Source organism: Tachysurus vachellii, chromosome 7 (assembly GCF_030014155.1).
Source record: "Tachysurus vachellii isolate PV-2020 chromosome 7, HZAU_Pvac_v1, whole genome shotgun sequence".
In the NCBI taxonomy this organism is placed as follows: domain Eukaryota; kingdom Metazoa; phylum Chordata; class Actinopteri; order Siluriformes; family Bagridae; genus Tachysurus; species Tachysurus vachellii.
Genome location: NC_083466.1, coordinates 26,220,830 through 26,240,701, shown reverse-complemented (window position 1 = coordinate 26,240,701; position 19,872 = coordinate 26,220,830). Strand labels below are relative to the sequence as shown.

Genomic DNA, 19,872 nt, shown 5'->3' with positions numbered 1-19,872 from the left:
TCACCGTTCAAACTAATTTGTTTGTTTATATACAGTAACCTGCGTCAAAATGAGGTTTGACTGGGTCTTCAACCCGTACTGGGTCTTCAACCCGTACTGTACCTTCGGGAGCATCATCACAGTGACGTCACGATATGCTAATTTGTTTAAAGTCATACCTACGTCATCACCGTCACCAAAATTGTACTTTTTTTTCCTTTACTGTTACTGCAAACCAAAATGTTTTTAAGGATGGAAAAATTATTTTATTTTTTATTTATTTTTTTTTTTTGCAAGTCATCACACCTTTGCCAACCATGTTAGCAAGGAGCACAAGACAACATGAAAATGTGAGGCAAACAGGGTCAACTTGCACAAGACCTCCATCTACTTGGTGGAACCAAGTTCATCATGTAGCTTTAACAACACTACCTTAAAGAGAGCAAATGTACCATTTTCCAGCCAGATCTTTTTAATCGAAGGTAGTTGGAGTTCATCTGATCAACAGCTCACACTTTTATCCTTCTTTTACTCGAAACGATGACCGATTTGGACGTCAGATTGGATGAGGTCATGCCCCAGTTTAAGAAAAAAAAAAAGTAGAAAAGTTGAAATCTTTTATTATCTAACAACAACAAAGCAATAATACTCACTTTCTTGGTTGTGTACTGCTGTTATCGGAAAGTAGATGGGAGATTGGGATAATGTTATGGTTGTAAGGGTTTTTTTTTTTTTGAAGGATAAAGACCAGGTTCTATGAAAATAAAGGGTTGTGGGTCAGAAGAGCCATGGTAGCGATAAACGCTTCAGCTCTAGTCCTTCGGCTGATCTCCATCATTTCCCTGATTGTTGTCTCATGACGAGGTTCAATAAGTACTGGCCTTAATAAAACATTTTGTTCACTGTCTCGGACAAATGGCAGGCTCGAGACAAGGATGTGACTCGATGAGTTTTAGGTACCATCTATGACAAACCTACACTAACAGTTTTATTTTTTAAGCTTGTTTTTCTGTCACTTAAATGTCATGTTAGGTTTTTTTTTGTCTTCTAGATTGTCTTTTGTTGACACTTTAGATTGTCATCTAAATTGATTTGACCTGCATTTTGAGTTTAGCTTGAAAAAAAAAAAAAAAAGCTTAAAATTGAGGATTTTTTTTTTTAAATCACTTCCTGTGCAAACATACAGAAGGAATTTGTACAAACAACGTACATGTACGGACCCCTGTAAGCTTTATACAAATATTTAGTGATTTATTTTGCTTATGTTAACGTGGAATATTTCAATCCATAAGCGTAATGGTCCTTCCAGACTGATTGCCAGTGTTAATTTCTCTCTCTCTCTCTCTCTCTCTCTCTCTCTCTCTCTCTCTCTCTCTCACACTGTTTCTCTCTCCTTTCATTTTTTCCCTTTTGGCTGTGATACTATAGCCTACATATTGGAAGCGAGTGAATGACAGATGGCGTCCTACTGTAAAACAGCTTAACATTTAACGGTGAAATCTTTCTCCTTTTCTTTATTTCTTTCTTTCTTTCTGTCTGTCTGTCTGTCCTTTCTGTCTGTCTGTCCTTTCTGTCTGTCTGTCTGTCTGTCTGTCTGTTTGTTCTTTCTGTCTGTCTGTTTGTTCTTTCTGTCTGTCTGTTTGTTCTTTCTGTCTGTCTGTTTGTTCTTTCTGTCTGTCTGTTTGTCCTTTCTGTCTGTCTGTTTGTCCTTTCTGTCTGTTTGTCCTTTCTTTCTGTCTGTTTCTGTCTGTCTGTTTCTGTCTGTCTGTCCTTTCTGTCTGTCTGTCTATCTGTCCTTTCTGTCTGTCTGTTTGTCCTTTCTGTCTGTCTGTCTGTTTGTCCTTTCTTTCTGTCTGTTTCTGTCTGTCTGTCCTTTCTGTCTGTTCTTTCTGTCTGTCTGTCTGTTCTTTCTGTCTGTCTGTTTGTCCTTTCTGTCTGTCTGTCCTTTCTGTCTGTCATTCTGTCTTTCTCTCTCTCTCTCTCTCTCTCTCTCTCTCTCTCTCTCTCTCTCTCTCTCTCTCTCTCTCTCTCTCTCTCTCTCTCTCTAAGATATAATGTGGACAATTATGTAAAAACATAAAAAAATGATGATTTAAGGCGTTTTCTCAGAACAAGTCTATCACATGGCTGAAAAATGCACCCAGTAATTGGATTGTGCTCTTGTCAGTCATTTTACTAGACAAATCTCAAACACCTCTTCACATTTTTCTAGCTCGTTAGGATGAGATGTTTCATGTTTTTTAGAGTCGTACAAGTCTGTTTTTATTTAATTATGAGAAAAGATTAGCACAACGAACATCTGTATAAAATATTTATAGTCTAAGTCTTTATAGATTTGGTCTTGAAAGCAAGTGGATTTTAAGTCACGGGTAGCTTAAGCATGCTCAGTTTTAATGTTTAATATTTTACACCATTGGTCTAAATTGGGGGGGCACGGTGGCTTAGTGGTTAGCACGTTCGCCTCACACCTCCAAGGTTGGGGGTTCGATTCCCACCTCCTCCTTGTGTGTGGAGTTTACATGTTCTCCCCGTGCCTTGGGGGTTTCCTCCAGGTACTCCGGTTTCCTCCCCCGGTCCAAAGACATGCATGGTAGGTTGATTGGCATCTCTGGAAAATTGTCCGTAGTGTGTGATTGCGTGAGTGAATGAGAGTGTGTGTGTGTGCCCTGTGATGGGTTGGCACTCCGTCCAGGGTGTATCCTGCCTTGATGCCCGATGAAGCCTGAGAGGCTCCAATGAAGGCTCCCCGTGACCCGAGGTAGTTCAGATAAGCGGTAGAAGATGAGTGAATGAATGAATGAATGAATGAATGGTCTAAATTGTGGATTCAATCTCAACCAGAGTGTAATGGGTCTGGATCTACTGTACATGGCTCAGTGCTCGCTTATCTGAAGTGCTTTTGAAACAGTTTCTCTGCATGCTTCAGTACTCCATATTATTGTACGCTAGTCATCGAGCTCGGTTTTAAATATCAAATATTTATCAGATTTGTACATTAAATGAATAAACACCAAATTTCTAATCCATTTGTATGTGGAAAACAAAGTGCCGCTTGTCGACGCTTGAATTCATCAGCAGTGTGACCTTCTAGAAGTGGAGCTCTTCTCTAATTTGGGTCACAACCATGCAAATGCTTTACATATGAGGAGCAAAGAAAAAATCTATATATAAGAGAGAAAAAAAAATCATTTGCAATCCAGTAAGTAAACATCACACACAACATGCGATAAATATTTTACAGATTTATGTGTACAATATTGATTGGGATTTTTAATCCAAATAATCCAATTTATTTATTTATTTATTTATTTATTTATTTATTTATTTCTATTTACTTATTTAGTTTTTAACATCGTCAGATAGGCGTATTCACGTTGATACTGTAAGCTTGGTAGGTTTCGCTTAAAGGCTACAAATTTGCTGTATTTTAATTGTACATTTCTGTATTCCACTTCCTTAATGAGGTCATTATCAAAACTCTTAATATATAAGAATAAAATCTGCCGTTTTTGTGTAAAAACAATGATGCTTTCATACTGAATAGCTTTGTATGATCTGTACGGTTGTGTTCTTTTGTATTAGACATTTGCTCTGATGACTGGCTCTCTGACTCACTTATTTATTTATATATATATTTTTTTTTCCTTTGCACCAACGAGTCTCTGTATTCTATGAGTTTCTCTTAGATATCTGTTGGTGGATCTGACCTAAAGTCTCTGAGAGTCGTCTGTAGAAAATGTGATTCGAAAGAAATGAACCAAGATGAATCACTGCCATTTCTTTTCACTTCAACGTTTATTAAATGTTAGACATGAGCTGTTGGTTTACTTTCGATCTCCAGTCACTTGGGAAAGTAAATGTGTGTGTTCATGACATCTTTCATCTGCAGAATCATGTTGATATCTTGTGTAGTATTATTTTCTTTTAAAGCATGTGTTTTGTTTGACAGATCCTGAGACTGGCTACGTTTTATATCTTGGAATGATTTGTACATTTCAATCGCAGTTATAGCATCATTGTGCACAGATGATTACAGTTTTTACAAATGTGCTTTCTCACTTTAAATCTGAAACAATTTAGTCTTACTAATTACCAGATACACCAACTGAATGCAGTTTAGTCTTAAGCTGTACAGTAGGTTAACCACTTGGTTACTGTTTCTTCCCAATGAAGTATTTACTTCAACTGTAATCATAGAGTTCATCATTAATTTCACTGTTTAAATTGTAAAATGTAATATCATTTATTCCAAGCTTAAACATTTGAATGAATGAATGGTTGGGACTAAATGGTAAATACTCCATTCATCTTCTACCGCTTATCCGAACTACCTCGGGTCACGGGGAGCCTGTGCCTATCTCAGGCGTCATCGGGCATCAAGGCAGGATACACCCTGGACGGAGTGCCAACCCATCACAGGGCACACACACACACACTCCCATTCACTCACACAATCACACACTACAGACAATTTTCCAGAGATGCCAATCAACCTACCATGCATGTCTTTGGACCGGAGGAGGAAACCGGAGTACCCGGAGGAAACCCCCGAGGCACGGGGAGAACATGCAAACTCCACACACACACACAAGGCGGAGGCGGGAATCGAACCCCCAACCCTGGAGGTGTGAGGCGAACGTGCTAACCACTAAGCCACCGTGCCCCCCCAACCATTCACAGTCCCACTGGTGGCATTAAGTACAACCTTTTCTTTCCACCAGTACAATACATAATGTATTCATTCAGTTCTATTGAATCAGGAAATGTATCAATCATCCTTATCAAATGTTCCAGAAAGTTCTGGATTACAACGTTTCTGGCTGAGCTTTTCATTATTAAAGGGCCCAGTTTCGTCTCGGAGGAGCTTCAGAGCACATGCTAACCCAAAAAAAAAGCAAGACATCCTGTCTTATGTGCAGCCTGAGGTCTTGCGTAACATCCCATAATGTTCCAAACAGGGAGTTTTGCTGGTCAACTTTCACCATAAACCTCATGCTAATTACTCTTTAAACGACCGACCTGCGAGAGCGACTGTTTGTTTGAGAACGGCCGGTAGATCATTTAGCACGTAACATGCAGAACGTTCTGAATCACAGAGTCTGATTCACTGATTAACAGTCAGTGACATTTGATTTTTTGGACTCACCTGCCTGAATGATCTACATCTGGCATCCTGGTCATGACAGGCATTTGGAACTGTGAGAACTCATTAATAGTCATAATTCAAATGAATTCACAATGAAATGGAATCCAGATTAATTTATATGTACGTATGCTGTGCAAACCAACACACTTGCACCATCTGGGAGAACTGGGGGAGCTGTAGTGAAGGTATCATGACCCAGAAGACGGTGTATTCTTGGCACACAGTTTACAAGAGCCCAAAATCTCATTCCTTTATATCCTCATGCTTCCAGCACCTTTTGGTAATGATTGTTTCTCTGAATGAGCATGAATGAATGTGAGGATAATGGTGAAAACAACCCAGTTCTTACAGATGGACCGAACTAGCTGACAGACGAATGCTCAGATTCTCTGCAGCTTTTCTGAGGAGCTAAATCACCCAAAAGCACAAGTGAAAATAAGATTCACCTTATTGAATCTTACAGGAGATGTTTAGCAGCCACTTCTACTTGTGTAGTCCTGCAGCAAAGTATAAATAGATTAGGAAATGGACTAGATACTGTAGATGTGATGGCTCCAAACATTCCAGGAATAATAACAGATGAATTAAGATCAGGCTGGAAACTAAGATTCTAGGGCAGCGGTGTCCAATCTTATCCACAAAGGGCCGGTGTGTGTGTGGGTGCAGGTTTTCATTCCAACCAAGCAGAAGCCACACCTGATTCCACCTGTTTAATCAGTTGTTCTTGGCTTTTAGTAGACACTGGTGTGGCTTCTGCTTGGTTGGGATGAAAACCTGCACACACACACCGGCCCTTTGTGGATAAGATTGGACACCGCTGCTCGAGGATAATGACATTGTCCCACTTGATGCATGATGATGATGTAGCACAGACTCAATAATTTATAAGCGCAACACATATATAACCCATACATCTGTAATGTTTGTTGTATATGATAAAATGCCTGATATAAATATACTGTGTGTGTGTGTGTGTGTGTGTGATATATATATTATATTATATATTATTATATATTACTAGTACCGGTGTGGTCTTCTGCTGCTGTAGCCCATCCGCCTCAAGGTTCGACGTGTTGTGCGTTCAGAGATGCTCTTCTGCATACCTCGGTTGTAACGAGTGGTTATTTGAGTTCCTGTTGCCTTTCTATCAGCTCGAACCAGTCTGGCCATTCTCCTCTGACCTCTGGCATCAACAAGGCATTTGCGCCCACAGAACTGCCCTCACTGGATATTTTCTCTTTTTCGGACCATTCTCTGTAAACCCTAGAGATGGTTGTGCGTGAAAATCCCAGTAGATCAGCAGTTTCTGAAATACTCAGACCAGCCTGTCTGGCACCAACAACCATGCCACGTTCAAAGTCACTTAAATCACCTTTCTTCCCCATTCTGACGCTCGGTTTGAACTGCAGCAGATCGTCTTAACCATGTCTACATGCCTAAATGCATTGAGTTGCTGCCATGTGATTGGCTGATTAGAAATTTGCGTTAACGAGCAGTTGGACATAATATAAATAATCTATATATATATATATAAGTTTTAGTTGCTTCATTTATTCCAATTGGTTGCATCATTTAGTTCAAACTTTATAGTTTAGCCCAAGTGTTTAACATTAGTCCACCTTTTTGGGTTTATTCCTGCAATGAAGATGAACCTTTAGCAGTTAGTCCCACATATAGTTCCACCATGTAGTCAATCTTTTACCATTTGTCCCACCATTCCCACTTAGTCCAGTTATTTATGCCCACCAATTAATCCCACAATTGTAATCCATCTGTTATTTAGTCTCACCATTTAGTCTGAAACATTTCCATTGTCCCAGTGTCTCATGATTTGGTCCCACTTTTTAGTCTCACCACTTTTTTCTCAACAGCTATTTAGACCCTCCCATTAGTCCTACCTATTTGTCCAAAATGTTTTCATCAGTTAGTCCAATGACATTTGGTCTCACCATTTAGTGCCAGTTTTACCATTTAGTTTGTCTATTCAATAGTAGTATCGAACTACTGTAATAGTTCCACCATTTACTCCAACTTCTGATATTTTGGTCTAAACAGTATTGTAGTTAGATTGGTAGACTCTGCAATAACATGTCCAAATATTTGTTAGCCGCAGTATGGTCTAGGAGTTGAGCCCAACACCACACAGGACAGAGACTGTTGTATGTGCTGATGGGAGCAGTACCAAGTGATGGTGCGAGACATTTTGTCCCACCCTGTTTCTCACTCATCTAAGTGACTTTGCTAACCTTCCATATGTTTGTGTATTTTCCATTAATGCATACTCATACGGTATAGTCTCAGGCATGGATGTGTATGTTGCGTTCACACACACGCGCACACATACACACTTCCTCCGCATTCCTTCATTTTCCCGTGGTGTAGTTGAGATGATTTCTCCAGAATGCAGGGAAGATTCTTGCACAGCAAGCTGAATTCTTCTCATTTCACTTTCTTAGTTTGTTCCTTATTTGCATGAGCAGATTTATGGAATTAGTAATGTGACAAAAAGTGCCTTGTTTCAGAGGGTGCGGTGGTGTGGGGGGTGTTCGGAGATAAAGTCCCTCAGCTGTCACGGTCTTAAAATAGCACAGCCGTGGCACTGAGACTTGGCTGCAGTACTCTTTGGCATTACTGTTCGACTTTGCACGTTGCTACACCTGCTGATCTTTTTCTCTTTGTATCTTTTGTCCATTGAACTGAAAACAGAATTCGTTCATCCTGTGTGTGTGTGTGTGTGTGTGTGTGTGAGAGAGTTCTTAAAGTGTACCCTGTCATACAGTAATGGGTTTTCATGCTGTATGTAATGTTTCATGGGTGTTTCAGGGATCGGTTGTTTTATTTAAGTAGCTGCAATAGCTGCAGTTTATTTGCTACAGTTGTGATGTTGATATTTTTTTTATCTATCCAACATCGTTGAAGCTTATTAAATGACGAGATCGACAGATAACGTGCATGCCGGTGATGTCCGTTAGCAGTGCCATTTATTAAACCTTAATCACTGTGCATCCCTGTTTTTGATGGACAAAGGGGACGTCAGGCCTCTGGTGGTGATTTTGTTTTAGGAAAGCAATCTCAATCCTTCTCAAGATGGTTGTCTTCAGTCCACGTAAATCCCAACGAAAGATTATGTACACTGAGGACTTAAGTTATACGTTCTTTGGGAAAAAAAATATTAGCGAGAGAGAAAGATTGATGGATAAATAGAGATGGATAGATGGAAGGCTAGCAGTATATAGATAAAGATAGACGTGGGTGGATAGATGGGGACGGATAGATGTACTGTAGAGATGGATAAATAGATGGGAAGATGTGGATGGCTATAGATGGATGGAGAAACGGAAAGATATATAGACGGATGAATAGATGGAGAGATGTGGACGGATGGATGTGGTAGCCTAGTGGTTAAGGTGTTGCAAAACCAATCTGAAGGTTGTGAGTTCAATTCCCATGTCCACTAAGCTGCCACCTCTGGACCCCTGAGCAAGGCCCTTAACCCTCAATTGCTCAGTTGTATAAAATGTAAGTCTCTGGATAAAAGCCATGAATGTACATGGATGGATGGATGGATATAGATAGATAGATGGAGATGGATTGATATAGATAGATGTGTAATGGGTTGGTAAATGGGATTGAATAGATGGATAGAGATCTAGAGATGGATAAATGCCATGAATGTACATGTATGGATGGATGGATATAGATAGATAGATGGAGATGGATGGATGGATAAATAGAGATGGATAAATGGATGTACAGACCTTATAGTTTGGTCTGCATATAATAAAATATTTAAGCAATAACATTTGGGTCTCACTGCTTCTGCTTGAAGCCCTAAAAACCCACTGCTCCCTACAGCAGAGACTCAGAGCTGTGAGCGTCCACACACTGACCATAAAAACACCAGAAATAGTGTGATGGTAATTGTTGTTGTTTGCGGCTGTTGGAGGATAAACACACATTTCATCCGGATGCCCTGAAGCACTTGTTCATTTTGATGAGATAAAACTGTTCCCGTGTCTGTTGTCTGTTCTGTCAAAACGTGTTTGTGACATTTATGTTTAGAAAGCGTGTCGGGTAAAAAAAAAATAAAAAATTAGCCTTGCTAATCTGATTGGTCAGAAGATGTTGAGCAGCAGCTCTGACAATAACACAGGTTTATATCAACGCGTAAAGCGTCTGAAATCATGAATATGATGTTTCCGGTATGGAGCCGTGTGGGGAATTTGGGTAATGTTTCTTAAGCATCTGAATGAATCTTGGTGTTTTTGTCCTCAGCTCTGGAGAGGGAGATGTCGGCGAGGCAGAGCCGGGAGGAGCTCATCAAGCGGGGAGTGCTGAAGGAGATCTTTGAGAAAGGTGAGCACGTTCATATGATCCATATACTGTACAACAGCACTGACGAATCAAACGCAGAAGGCAGTGAGTCAAATGTGGCAACTACTCAAGCGAATGCACTAGGTACTGAATCGAATGCAGAAGGGAGTGAATCAAATGTGGTAGGTAGTGAATCAAATGTTGTAATACTGAGACGAAGGTAGTGAATCGAATGCAGAAGGTAGTGAATCAAATGTGGTAATACTGAGACGAAGGTAGTGAATCGAATGCAGAAGGTAGTGAATCAAATGTGGTAATACTGAGATGAAGGTAGTGAATAAAATGTGGTAATACTGAGACGAAGGTAGTGAATCGAATGCAGAAGGTAGTGAATCAAATGTGGAAGGTAGTGAATCAAATGTGGTAATACTGAGACGAAGGTAGTGAATCGAATGCAGAAGGTAGCGAATCAAATGTGGTAATACTGAGACGAAGGTAGTGAATCGAATGCAGAAGGTAGTGAATCAAATGTGGTAATACTGAGCCGAAGGTAGTGAATCGAATGCAGGAGGTAGTGAATCAAATGTGGTAATACTGAGACAAAGGTAGTGAATCGAATGCAGGAGGTAGTGAATCAAATGTGGTAATACTGAGATGAAGGTAGTGAATCGAATGCGGTAATGCTGAGACGAATGCGGTAGGTAAGTGAATCAAATGCAATAGCTACTCGATGGAATGCAGAAGGTGCTGTCTCAGTATGTTAGCTTGGATGCACACATTGTTCTTATTTTATTTATTTATTATTGAGGAGACAAAGTTTTCCTGTAGTCCATCTGATAATAAACTAATCTTATCTCAGTAGAGCTTTGGGTTTTATTGGTTTGAAAATGTTACTTGGAGTCAGATGAGACGTCTTTTTTATTTATTTATTTATTTATTTATTTACTTGGCATGCGGACCTTCCAAGTCTCTGTGTTATTTGTTTCTATAGCAACGAGCAGATCTGGAGATCTTGTGTATGGTGTTGTATTTTGACACTTCTCATTCATACTTCTTTTTGCAAAGATTCACCGTGTCCGATTCAGAGTCACAAAGTAGTATCGGATTTAACGGATTGTAGGGATTTCTTTTTTTTTTTTTTTTTTTATTTTATTTTATTTTTTTTTATTTTGTACATTTCTTTTATCAGTCTGTGAATCATTTGCAAATCAGATTGGCTGCTAGTTTTTAGTTGTCTAAGAGGTGTGTGTGTGTGTGTGTGTGTGTGTAATTATGAGAGAGCAGTTCAGTGATGCTCACTCACTCACTCACTCTCTCTCTCTCTCTCTCTCTCATTTTTTCCCTCTCCTTTTCTTGATCTCTTCCCCCCTCTGTTTATCTCTGTCGTTCTCTCTCACTTTTCTCTTTTCACTCTCTTTTGTCTCTGACTTCTTACCTCTCTGCCTCACACCCCCTCGTCTATCTCTCTCTCTCTCACACGCAGACTCGAGGATGGCTGTAGTGAAGCAGGAGGTGAGGCTGGAGAACGGTTTGTGCGCGACGCCCAACCCTTTAGAGAGCAGCCGAGCGACTGAGCTGCTACTGCAGGGACTGACAGACGGCCACGGGGCGGGTGAGTGGGAGGAGCTAAAGCATGGTGAAAGAAAGTAAACTGTCCAAATGTGCTCAAATCCTCTCAGTGCCTCGATCCTCGATCCACTGTTTAGATTAAAGGAACAAAAAATAATTGTTCAGTCCTGATTTTACAAATGTTCCTAGAGTCCTAAGATTTCCCAGATTTATGTGAAGCATAATGAACCGAGGACATTTGTTTAATCAGCTCGTTGTTTAATTACAAACGTATATTGAAAGAAAATGTTTGTCTCGTATACTTCAGCAGTATTTACACTTCTTCTTCTTCTTCTTCTTAACACAAGGTGTATCTCTTCATTTCCTGCAGCTCCTCTGGAATTCCGGGCCTCCATGGAAGGCAGTGTTTGTCCTCAGGACCCCTCACTGAAGTCGTCCCTGGTTCTGCCTGCTAAGAAATCTGTGGTTTTTGCAGGTGAGGTTCAGGAGAACTCTGCGAAAGCTGCGCTCTTCCACAAGCAGCCGCCAGCTCTGCCACCCAAGCCTTTTACACGGCAGATCAACCACAGCATAGGTGAGGAAGAGCGCTGGGTCACATGACCACAGCTTTCCTTTAACCCCTGATCCTGAAGGGTTTGTGTGTGGGATGTGGTTAGGGACAAGCCTTTCTTTTCTTCTTCCACCTGTTTTTTTTTTTTCTTTTTCTTCTTCTTATACTGCCTTTTCTTCTCACTATAATTCTGCCTCATTTTCTTCTTCTTCTTCTTCTTCTGCCTCTTCTGCTTCCTCTTCTGCCTCTTCCTCTTCTGCCTCTTCTGCTTCTGCCTCTTCTGCCTGTTCTTCTTCTTCTGCTTCATCTTCTGCCTCTTCTTCTTCTGCCTCTTCTTCTGCCTCTTCTTCTGCTTCTTCTTCTGCCTCTGCTTCTGACTCTTCTGCATCTGCTTCTGCCTCTTCTTCTGCCTCTTCTGCGTCCTCAGCCTCTTCTTCTTCTTGTGACTAAAGTGACGTGAAGTGCCGTATTCACTCAGATGCATCACCTGATGTCTGTTCATCTTCCTCCTCTCCTTTTCTCTTCTTGATCAGAGCCATGTCAGACCCTGAAGCTGCCCTGTGTTCAGGGCAAACACTCTCCTCCTCTTCCTCCTAAGAAGGTGATGATCTGCGTGCCGTCCGGAGGTCTGGAGCTGCCTGTCTCGTCCCCGAGCCCTCTCGCCACCTACCCCGGGAAGTGCACTCCCATGATGCACCACGGCAGCCTGGGGGGGCATCACGGACACCCGCACCAGCTTCAGTACGGCAGCGTCCCCAGCCGCATCATCGAGGAGCTCAACAAGACGCTGGCGCTGTCCATACAGAGGCTCGAGAGGTCAGTGTGGGGCTGCTGAGACGATAGGTTGCCAGATATTATCAGAAATCCAGCACAAGGCTTGAAACTAGCTCATAATATTAGGAATCATATTCATCTTAGCTTATATGATATCCTGGGTTTTTAGTAGATAGAAATATTAAGCCATGCATGATGACCTCCGTGAATGACAAAAGCATTTAAGCTCAAAAAAATAAATAAATAAAAGATGCGAATAAAGCAGTCTGCACTAATCAAGTGTTCTGTTGAGGCAAATAAGCGGAAATGACGGGTTTTTTTTGCAGACGGAATATACGACTAGTTGTGAAAACCCTTCATTAAAACTTAAGCTTAGCATCACATCGTTAACTTAAACAGTGTGAAGGCTGCGTTCTGCCTCAATTTAGTCTAATATAATACAGAATAATAAGATCAAGAGACAGCTAGCTTTATTAGCATCAGAGCATTGTGGTGTTAGCAAGTAGCATTGAGTTGGCGAGCATGTGAAGGGTTACACAGGATACAGAGCAGGTCATAACTGGTGTGTTTGTGCTATTAGCTCAGCTAACACACACATACCCGACTCCATGACCACTTTCACCCCCTGAGAGATGGAGCTCAGACTCACTGCATCTCTCTCTCTCTGCTTCCTGTCTCCCTCTCACTTTCCCCCCTCTCCCTCTCTCTTCCCCTCTCGCTCGCTCTCTCTCCCTCCGTTCTCTCTCTCTCTCTCTCTCTCTCTCTCTCTCTCTCTCTCTCTCTCTCTCTCTCTCCCTCTGTGTTCTCTCTCTCTCTCTCTCTCTCTCTCTCTCTCTCTCTCTCTCTCTCTCTCTCTCTCTCTCTCTCTCTCCCTCTGTGTTCTCTCTCTCTCTCTCCCTCTGTGTTCTCTCTCTCTCTCTCTCTCTCTCTCTCTCTCTCTCTCTCTCTCTCCCTCTGTGTTCTCTCTCTCTCTCTCTCTCTCTCTCTCTCTCTCTCTCTCTCTCTCTCTCTCCCTCTCTGTGTTCTCTCTCTCTCTCTCTCTCCCTCTGTGTTCTCTCTCTCTCTCCCTCCGTTCTCTCTCTCTCTCTCTCCGTTCTCTCTTTCCATTCTCAATCTCTCTCCATTCTCTCTCCCTCCCTCTGTTCTCTCTCTCTCTCTCTCCGTTCTCTCTTGTTTTCTCTCCATTCTCTCACTAACGCTATCTCTTGTGCTATTCTCTCCCTCTCTGTTTTCTCTCCATTCTCTCTCTCTCTCTCTCTCCCTCTATCGCTCTCTCTGTTTTGTCTCTCTCTCTCTCTCTCTCTCCGTTCTCTTCCTGCGTTGCGTTTGGCATGGGGACAGAGTTAGAGCGCTGCCAGTCTCTTCCCGATGCCAAGCCGGCCACAGCTTGTGTCTGTTACGTAACGGACCGGAGATCCATTTTGGCTAAACATCGTTTTTATTTCCTCAAAGATTCTGCAGCTCGGAAACAAACCCTGTCGTCTCTCAGAGCCGATCGCTTTCTCTAAATCTGCCGTGTTGGAGTTTTATTCTGTTTATTTTCATTTCAATTTCCGAGAAAAGCGTATCAGTTTTTCTTACATGACCAAATCCAGATGAAGTGAAATAAAGCTTTAAAGGAGCAGTGTGTATTCCTTGAAATATCTTTTTTTTTTAACCTCCTAAGAACTTTTTCAAATTTTTGAACTAGATACCTGAGATACCCTTTGTCTCTTACAGCTTTCAGGACCAGAGATTAAATCCTACACTTCAGTGTGTCTCCAACTGTTTCTTTTCTTTGTCATATTATTTTCATTTCCAGAAAATAAATTACAACAGGAACCTCAGTCATGGGACTAACCTAATTGGAGGAGTGCCAATACTTTTTTCCCTCCTAGATTAAACATAAAGCTTTTATGGGTTGATCAGAGGGGAATTTTATTGTTTTATAATATATCTTTAATATATTTTATTTGCATGCTTAAAGGTGGGGTCTCCGTTGTTTGAGAAATGCTTCAGAAAACTGAGTCGGGACGACAAACAAAACAAAAAATCAAAACTAACGTGTAGCCAATGAGCAGAAAGGGGCGTGTCTTGTCAATATGGGCGGAGAGAGCGTTCAGTGTGCATGTGTGACATTAGCAGAAAGCGGTTTTGACATGGAGGATAAAAACAAAGAAAGAAAGCGAAGAAAGGCTTACGATAAGGTAAGAAGTAGGACGTGTTAATATAGGATCAGCTTTCCAGTGCTGGAGAGAACTGAAGGAGTGTGGGCGGAGCTATCAATACAGGGGTGGGTTAGGGGCGTTCAAATGTCAACATTTGGCTTTCAAACAACAGAGACCCCACCTTTAATTTGACTATGTACAGAAATAGTAAAGAACCTTATTTTTATCTGAAGTTGTACAGGAAGTGATGACATGGTTACGTGAAGTCGAAATATTATGAATAATCAGAAGAAGCGGGAACGAAAAAGGAAATACAGGAAAAAAGGCCAAAGGTCTCTGAACATGACATGGTTGCTCCTACAGCTTACTGCTTCAGTCTGGGGAAAAAAACAGTTCTATCCCTTTCACCGTCTGGTTCCTCTTAATGTTTCTTCCTCCATTCATCTCAGGGAGTTTTTCCTCAACAGCGTCACCTCAGGCTTGAAAGATGTTGACAGCCTTTTTAACAATGTGAATGATTTCTATTATGTAAACTTCTTATGCGAACCTGATGATCAGGGATTCAGGTTAAACAGGTTCAGGTTTTTTGTTACTAATACATTAAGCTAATAAAAGAGATAATAATATGTGTGTGTCTCTCTTTCTCTCTCCGCCCCTCAGTTCTGCATTGCATTCTGGGCAGTGTGGTCTTTTGGAGAGCAGACCGGTGCCCACAGTGGTGATCGAGTGTGAGGACGATAAAGAGAACATGCCCAGTGAGTCAGATTATGAGGACTTACCCAGCATGTACAAGGAAGACCTGGAGGAAGAAGACGAGGAGGACGACGACGAGGATGACGACTCGCTATTCACGAGTGAGTCCAGATTAAAAATGACTTGCATTTACACCATTTGGCAGAAGCGCTTATCCAGAGCGACCTACAAAAGTGCTTAAGTCTCTATCATTGAATGCATGAACTCTGGTTCACTAGGTTACAGACTTAAGATACCATGAGTCTATATATATACAGTATATATATATAATACAGACATACAATAAACAGGGAAGAAAATGCTAGTTGAAGTGTTTCCTGAATAAGTAGGTCTTCAACTTGTTTGAAAATAGCCAGTGACTCAGCTGTCAGGACCCCTAGGGGAAGTTCATTCCCCACCTTGGTGCCAGAACAGAGAAGGGTCTTGTTGTATACTTACCTCTTACCCTGAGAGATGGTGGGACCAGTCGAGCAGTGCTGGTAGCTCATTTTTGGTTTTGTAGGCCAGCATCAGTGTTTTGAATCTAATGCGTGCAGCTAACGGAAGCCAGTGGAGGGATCGCAGCAGCGGGGTGGTGTGTGAGAACTTTGGTAGGTTGAAAACAAGTCATTCAGCTGCATTTTGGATCATTTGCAGAGGACAAATTGCGTTCATAGGTAGACCTGTCAGCAGTGAGGTCCAGTAGTCCAGTCTTATGATGACAAGAGACTGAACAAGTACCTGAGCAGCCAGGTGTGGGGACAAAAATGGCCGAATCCTTCTAATGTTGTAGAGAAGGAACCAACATGAGCGAGTCACATAAGCAACATGAGAGGAAAAGGACAGTTGATTGTCCATGGTTACCCCAATGTTACGAGCTGTGGCTGAAGGGGAGATGAGATCGTTATGCAGGGATATTGCATGAACATGACCTGGGGATGAATCACCTGGGATGATCAGCAGATCAGCAGTTTTGCTAGGATTGAGCTTCAACTGATGAGCAGTCATCTACGATGATATCACCAGACATGCTGAGATCCGAACATAAGCAGTGATATCTGAGGGTGGGAAAGAGAAAATAAGTTGTATATCATTGGCATAGCAGTGGTAAGAGAACCTGTGTGAGGAAATAACTTCATCCAAAGAGTGAATATACAGGGAGAAAAGAATAGGACCAAGTACTGAGCCCTGTGGGACACCAGTGGAGAGTCTGCATGGAGCAGATGTCACTCCTCTCCATGTTACCTGATATGCGATCTAGAGGCTAACACTTATTGAACAGTTGATTGGGATTTTTTCTTCTACCACATCGATGTCCTTCGTAGTTATGGTTCTTGCACACGTTATAGCAGCTATAAACAGTGGTTCCTTCACCACACTCTTTCTATATTCTCTCTCTCATGAAGCTCCTCCTCTGTGCTGAAGGTGTCAGAAGACTTGGTTGACCAAAAGAGACCTTTACCTCTGCGCTGATGCTGGAGACTCCTTTAAATTATTAAATTATTGTTTCAGCTTAATCAATTATTCCACTTTTTTTTTTTTTTTTTTTTTTTTTTTTTTTAAAAGCAGGCAGGAAATTGTTCAGAATGTCCATCGTACAAGATGCAACAAATGAGCTGTTACCATATTGATAAGATATTTAACTGATATGTGGTAGCCTAGTTGTGCTGGATTAACAATCGGAAGGTTGTGAGTTCAAATCCCAGGTACACCAAGCTGCCACCCTGAGCAAGGCCCTTAACCCTTATTAAGTTAATGATGCTAGATCGGATGTCAGATCTCACTGAGCTTGATTTTAAAGAAACTGAGAGAAAGCAGAGTGCTTTAGGGACGAGATGTTCAGCACTCTGGGTGAAGGAAGGTTACTCAGCCAGGAATGTTGTGTTCTGATTCGTGTGTGTGTGTGTGTGTGTGTGTGTGTGTGTGTGTGTGTCTAGATACTTTAGCCTTGAAGGTGCTGAGGAAAGACTCGCTGGCTATAAAGCTGAGTAACAGGCCGTCTAAGCGGGAGCTGGAGGAGAAGAACATCCTGCCCATGCAGACTGATGAGGAGAGACTCGAGTCCAGACAGCAGATCGGCTCCAAACTCACACGGTCAGAATAAACACGTACACACACGAGAAGAAAAACTGTAAGGGTTCAAATCTGTGTCAAAAATATTTGTCAATTTGAGTCTCCATGAACATGCAATTCTTTTTATGGTGCAAACTGAACTGCTTTCCACACAAATTGTGCAATATTAGGCTTTATTACGTGCAAGTGAGCATGTGCATGTGAGTGCACTAGAGAGAGAACGTGTGTGTGTGTACGAGTAAGAGAAATGGTGTGTATGTGTGTACTAGAGTGAGAGAAATGGTGTGTGTACTAGAGAGAGAAATGGTGTGTGTACTAGAGAGAGAAATGGTGTGTGTGTGTGTGTGTGTACTAGAGAGAGAAATGGTGTGTGTTTGTACTAGAGAGAGAAATGGTGTGTGTGTGTGTGTACTAGAGAGAGAAATGGTGTGTGTGTGTGTGTGTACTAGAGAGAGAAATGGTGTGTGTGTGTGTACTAGAGAGAGAAATGGTGTGTGTGTGTGTACTAGAGAGAGAAATGTATGTGTGTACTAGAGAGAGAAATGGTGTGTGCGTGTACGAGAGAGAAGAGGGGGTGTGCGGGTGAGTGTGTGTGTGTTTATATGCGAGGGTGAGAGTGTGTGTATGCGAGATTGAGAGGGAGTGTGTGGGCGAACGAGAGAAAGAGTGTCTGCAAGGGAGATTGAGGACGTGTATGAGAGAGTGAGTGTGTGAGTGAGTCAGTGGGCAAATGGCCCAGTGAATGATGAAGGTTGTCAGCATCTCGTGCAGCTTCATCTTGTTCAATACACTACAACAGTGCTGACCTAATTTCAGTCTCTCTCTCTCTCTCTCTCTCTCTCTCTCTCTCTCTCTCTCTCTCTCTCTCTCTCTCTCTCTCTCTCTCTCTCTCCCCTGTATATGTCTCTCTCTATTTCCGTCTTTATGACCTATACCTCAGTCTGTCTGTCTGTCTCTCTCTCTCTCTCTCTCTCTCACTCACACACACACACACACACACACACACGCGCGCGTGTGCGCTCTCTTTCCCTCGTGCACGCGTGCTCTCTCTCGCTCTCTCTCTCTCTCTCTCTCTCTCTCACTCACACACACACACACACGCGCGCGTGTGCGCTCTCTTTCCCTCGTGCACGCGTGCTCTCTCTCTCTCTCTCTCTCTGAGTCATCCCCGCTGCACTGCGTCCTTGACTGTTTCCAGCTAAACGAGATTAAAGCTGTACAATATGTTCTCCTCTTTAACGGCTCCAGAAGCCGCAGTCGCTGATGACTGATGCTGCATTGCTGCATCTGCTGAATAAACCAGATCAGGGCCAGACATGTTAAAATCATTTAGCACATGCTAATGGACAGAGTTCCCAGCACCACAGCTGCATAATAGCGAAAAATGCCAACTGCAGATGTGAAATCCAGCGTCAACAAAAGCTCTACTTGGCTGAGTGTGTTAAGATGCAGCTCAGCATCTCTTAATACGTTTTATTGTCAAGGCAACGCTAAACGCCTAAACTGTGTGTGATCACTGATGTGGTGATAAATGAACATCTGTATTAAACTGTGTAATGTTTAATATAGAATTTTTTTTTAATGTTTTAACATTTTATTTGACTTGATAATGAATGAATGTCTTTATTAAAATGTTTTAAAAGTTAGTATCGATTACATTCATCATTCATTGCGACTGTATATTATTGGTTTGTGCACTGAGGATTGTAAAGGACTGTCTTATCCTAATGACCCATGACGTGCAGCTGTCACTACGGGTCCGTCTTGCTTGTGTAACCTCGTTACGTCATTGGGTTTCGCAGTGAGAGCGGTTGTGTAACTGTCTTGCTGTCCAGATATACACCACACCACTGAACACAAACAGTGCATCACTGTCATACAAGTGGCATGCGAATTTGTACAAATCATGGTAACTAACTGGGATAGATCTATTGTCAAGGCTTTCCAATCTTTACTTTCACCCATTCACCTCTCCTTTTCTGTCCATCTATCCATGCTAACATTCCTCTCTTCTCCAGGCTATTTGTTCATCACTCAGTTCCTCCCTACCTTTGGCCATCTGGCTACATCTGTCCATCCAACAATTTCTACCTCCTATCTTTGACACATCTGTCCCTACCTCTGGCCGTCTCTCTATTCCGCATTTGGTGGATTCATGTTCATCTGTTCATTATTCAGCCTCTGTCCATCCATTAATCTGTTTATCCCTCCCTACCTTGGCTGGCTGTCCCTCCATTCCGATCACCTCTGGCTGTCTTTCAGTTCACTTGCCATGACTTCAGTTCTGAAGGCCATAACTTTTTCTTTTCTAACAGACTGTATTCAAGGTTTCAGGTTTAAAGGAGGAAGAATGTTGCTGTAAAAACTGCTGCAGATTCCTGTTGTCACTTTGCTTGTCTTTTCAGCCAAGTGTGAAATTTCACACCAATGCATCAGTATGTAGTATGTCCACTGTAAGCTTCTGACTGTTTACGTTGTTTGTGTGTGTTTGTGCTTCACAGGAGACTGAGCCAAAGACCCACAGCAGAGGAGTTGGAGCAGCGAAACATTCTGAAACGTGAGTGTTCATGATAGATGTAGCCTGTTTA

General features: G+C 41.9%; 1 protein-coding gene across 3 annotated transcripts in view; it reads left to right on the top strand.

Annotated features, from left to right (window-relative positions):
- Positions 1–19,872, top strand: part of LOC132848024 (phosphatase and actin regulator 1) — a 65,107-nt gene that overhangs the window by 38,045 nt on the left and 7,190 nt on the right. For all 3 annotated transcript variants that reach the window (XM_060873534.1, XM_060873533.1, XM_060873535.1), the window contains exons 3-9: positions 9,401–9,481; positions 10,923–11,051; positions 11,379–11,582; positions 12,092–12,374; positions 15,140–15,333; positions 17,149–17,305; positions 19,786–19,841. In XM_060873534.1, coding sequence (XP_060729517.1) covers positions 9,401–9,481; positions 10,923–11,051; positions 11,379–11,582; positions 12,092–12,374; positions 15,140–15,333; positions 17,149–17,305; positions 19,786–19,841 — 1,104 coding nt within the window. The remainder of the gene's footprint in view (positions 1–9,400; positions 9,482–10,922; positions 11,052–11,378; positions 11,583–12,091; positions 12,375–15,139; positions 15,334–17,148; positions 17,306–19,785; positions 19,842–19,872) is intronic.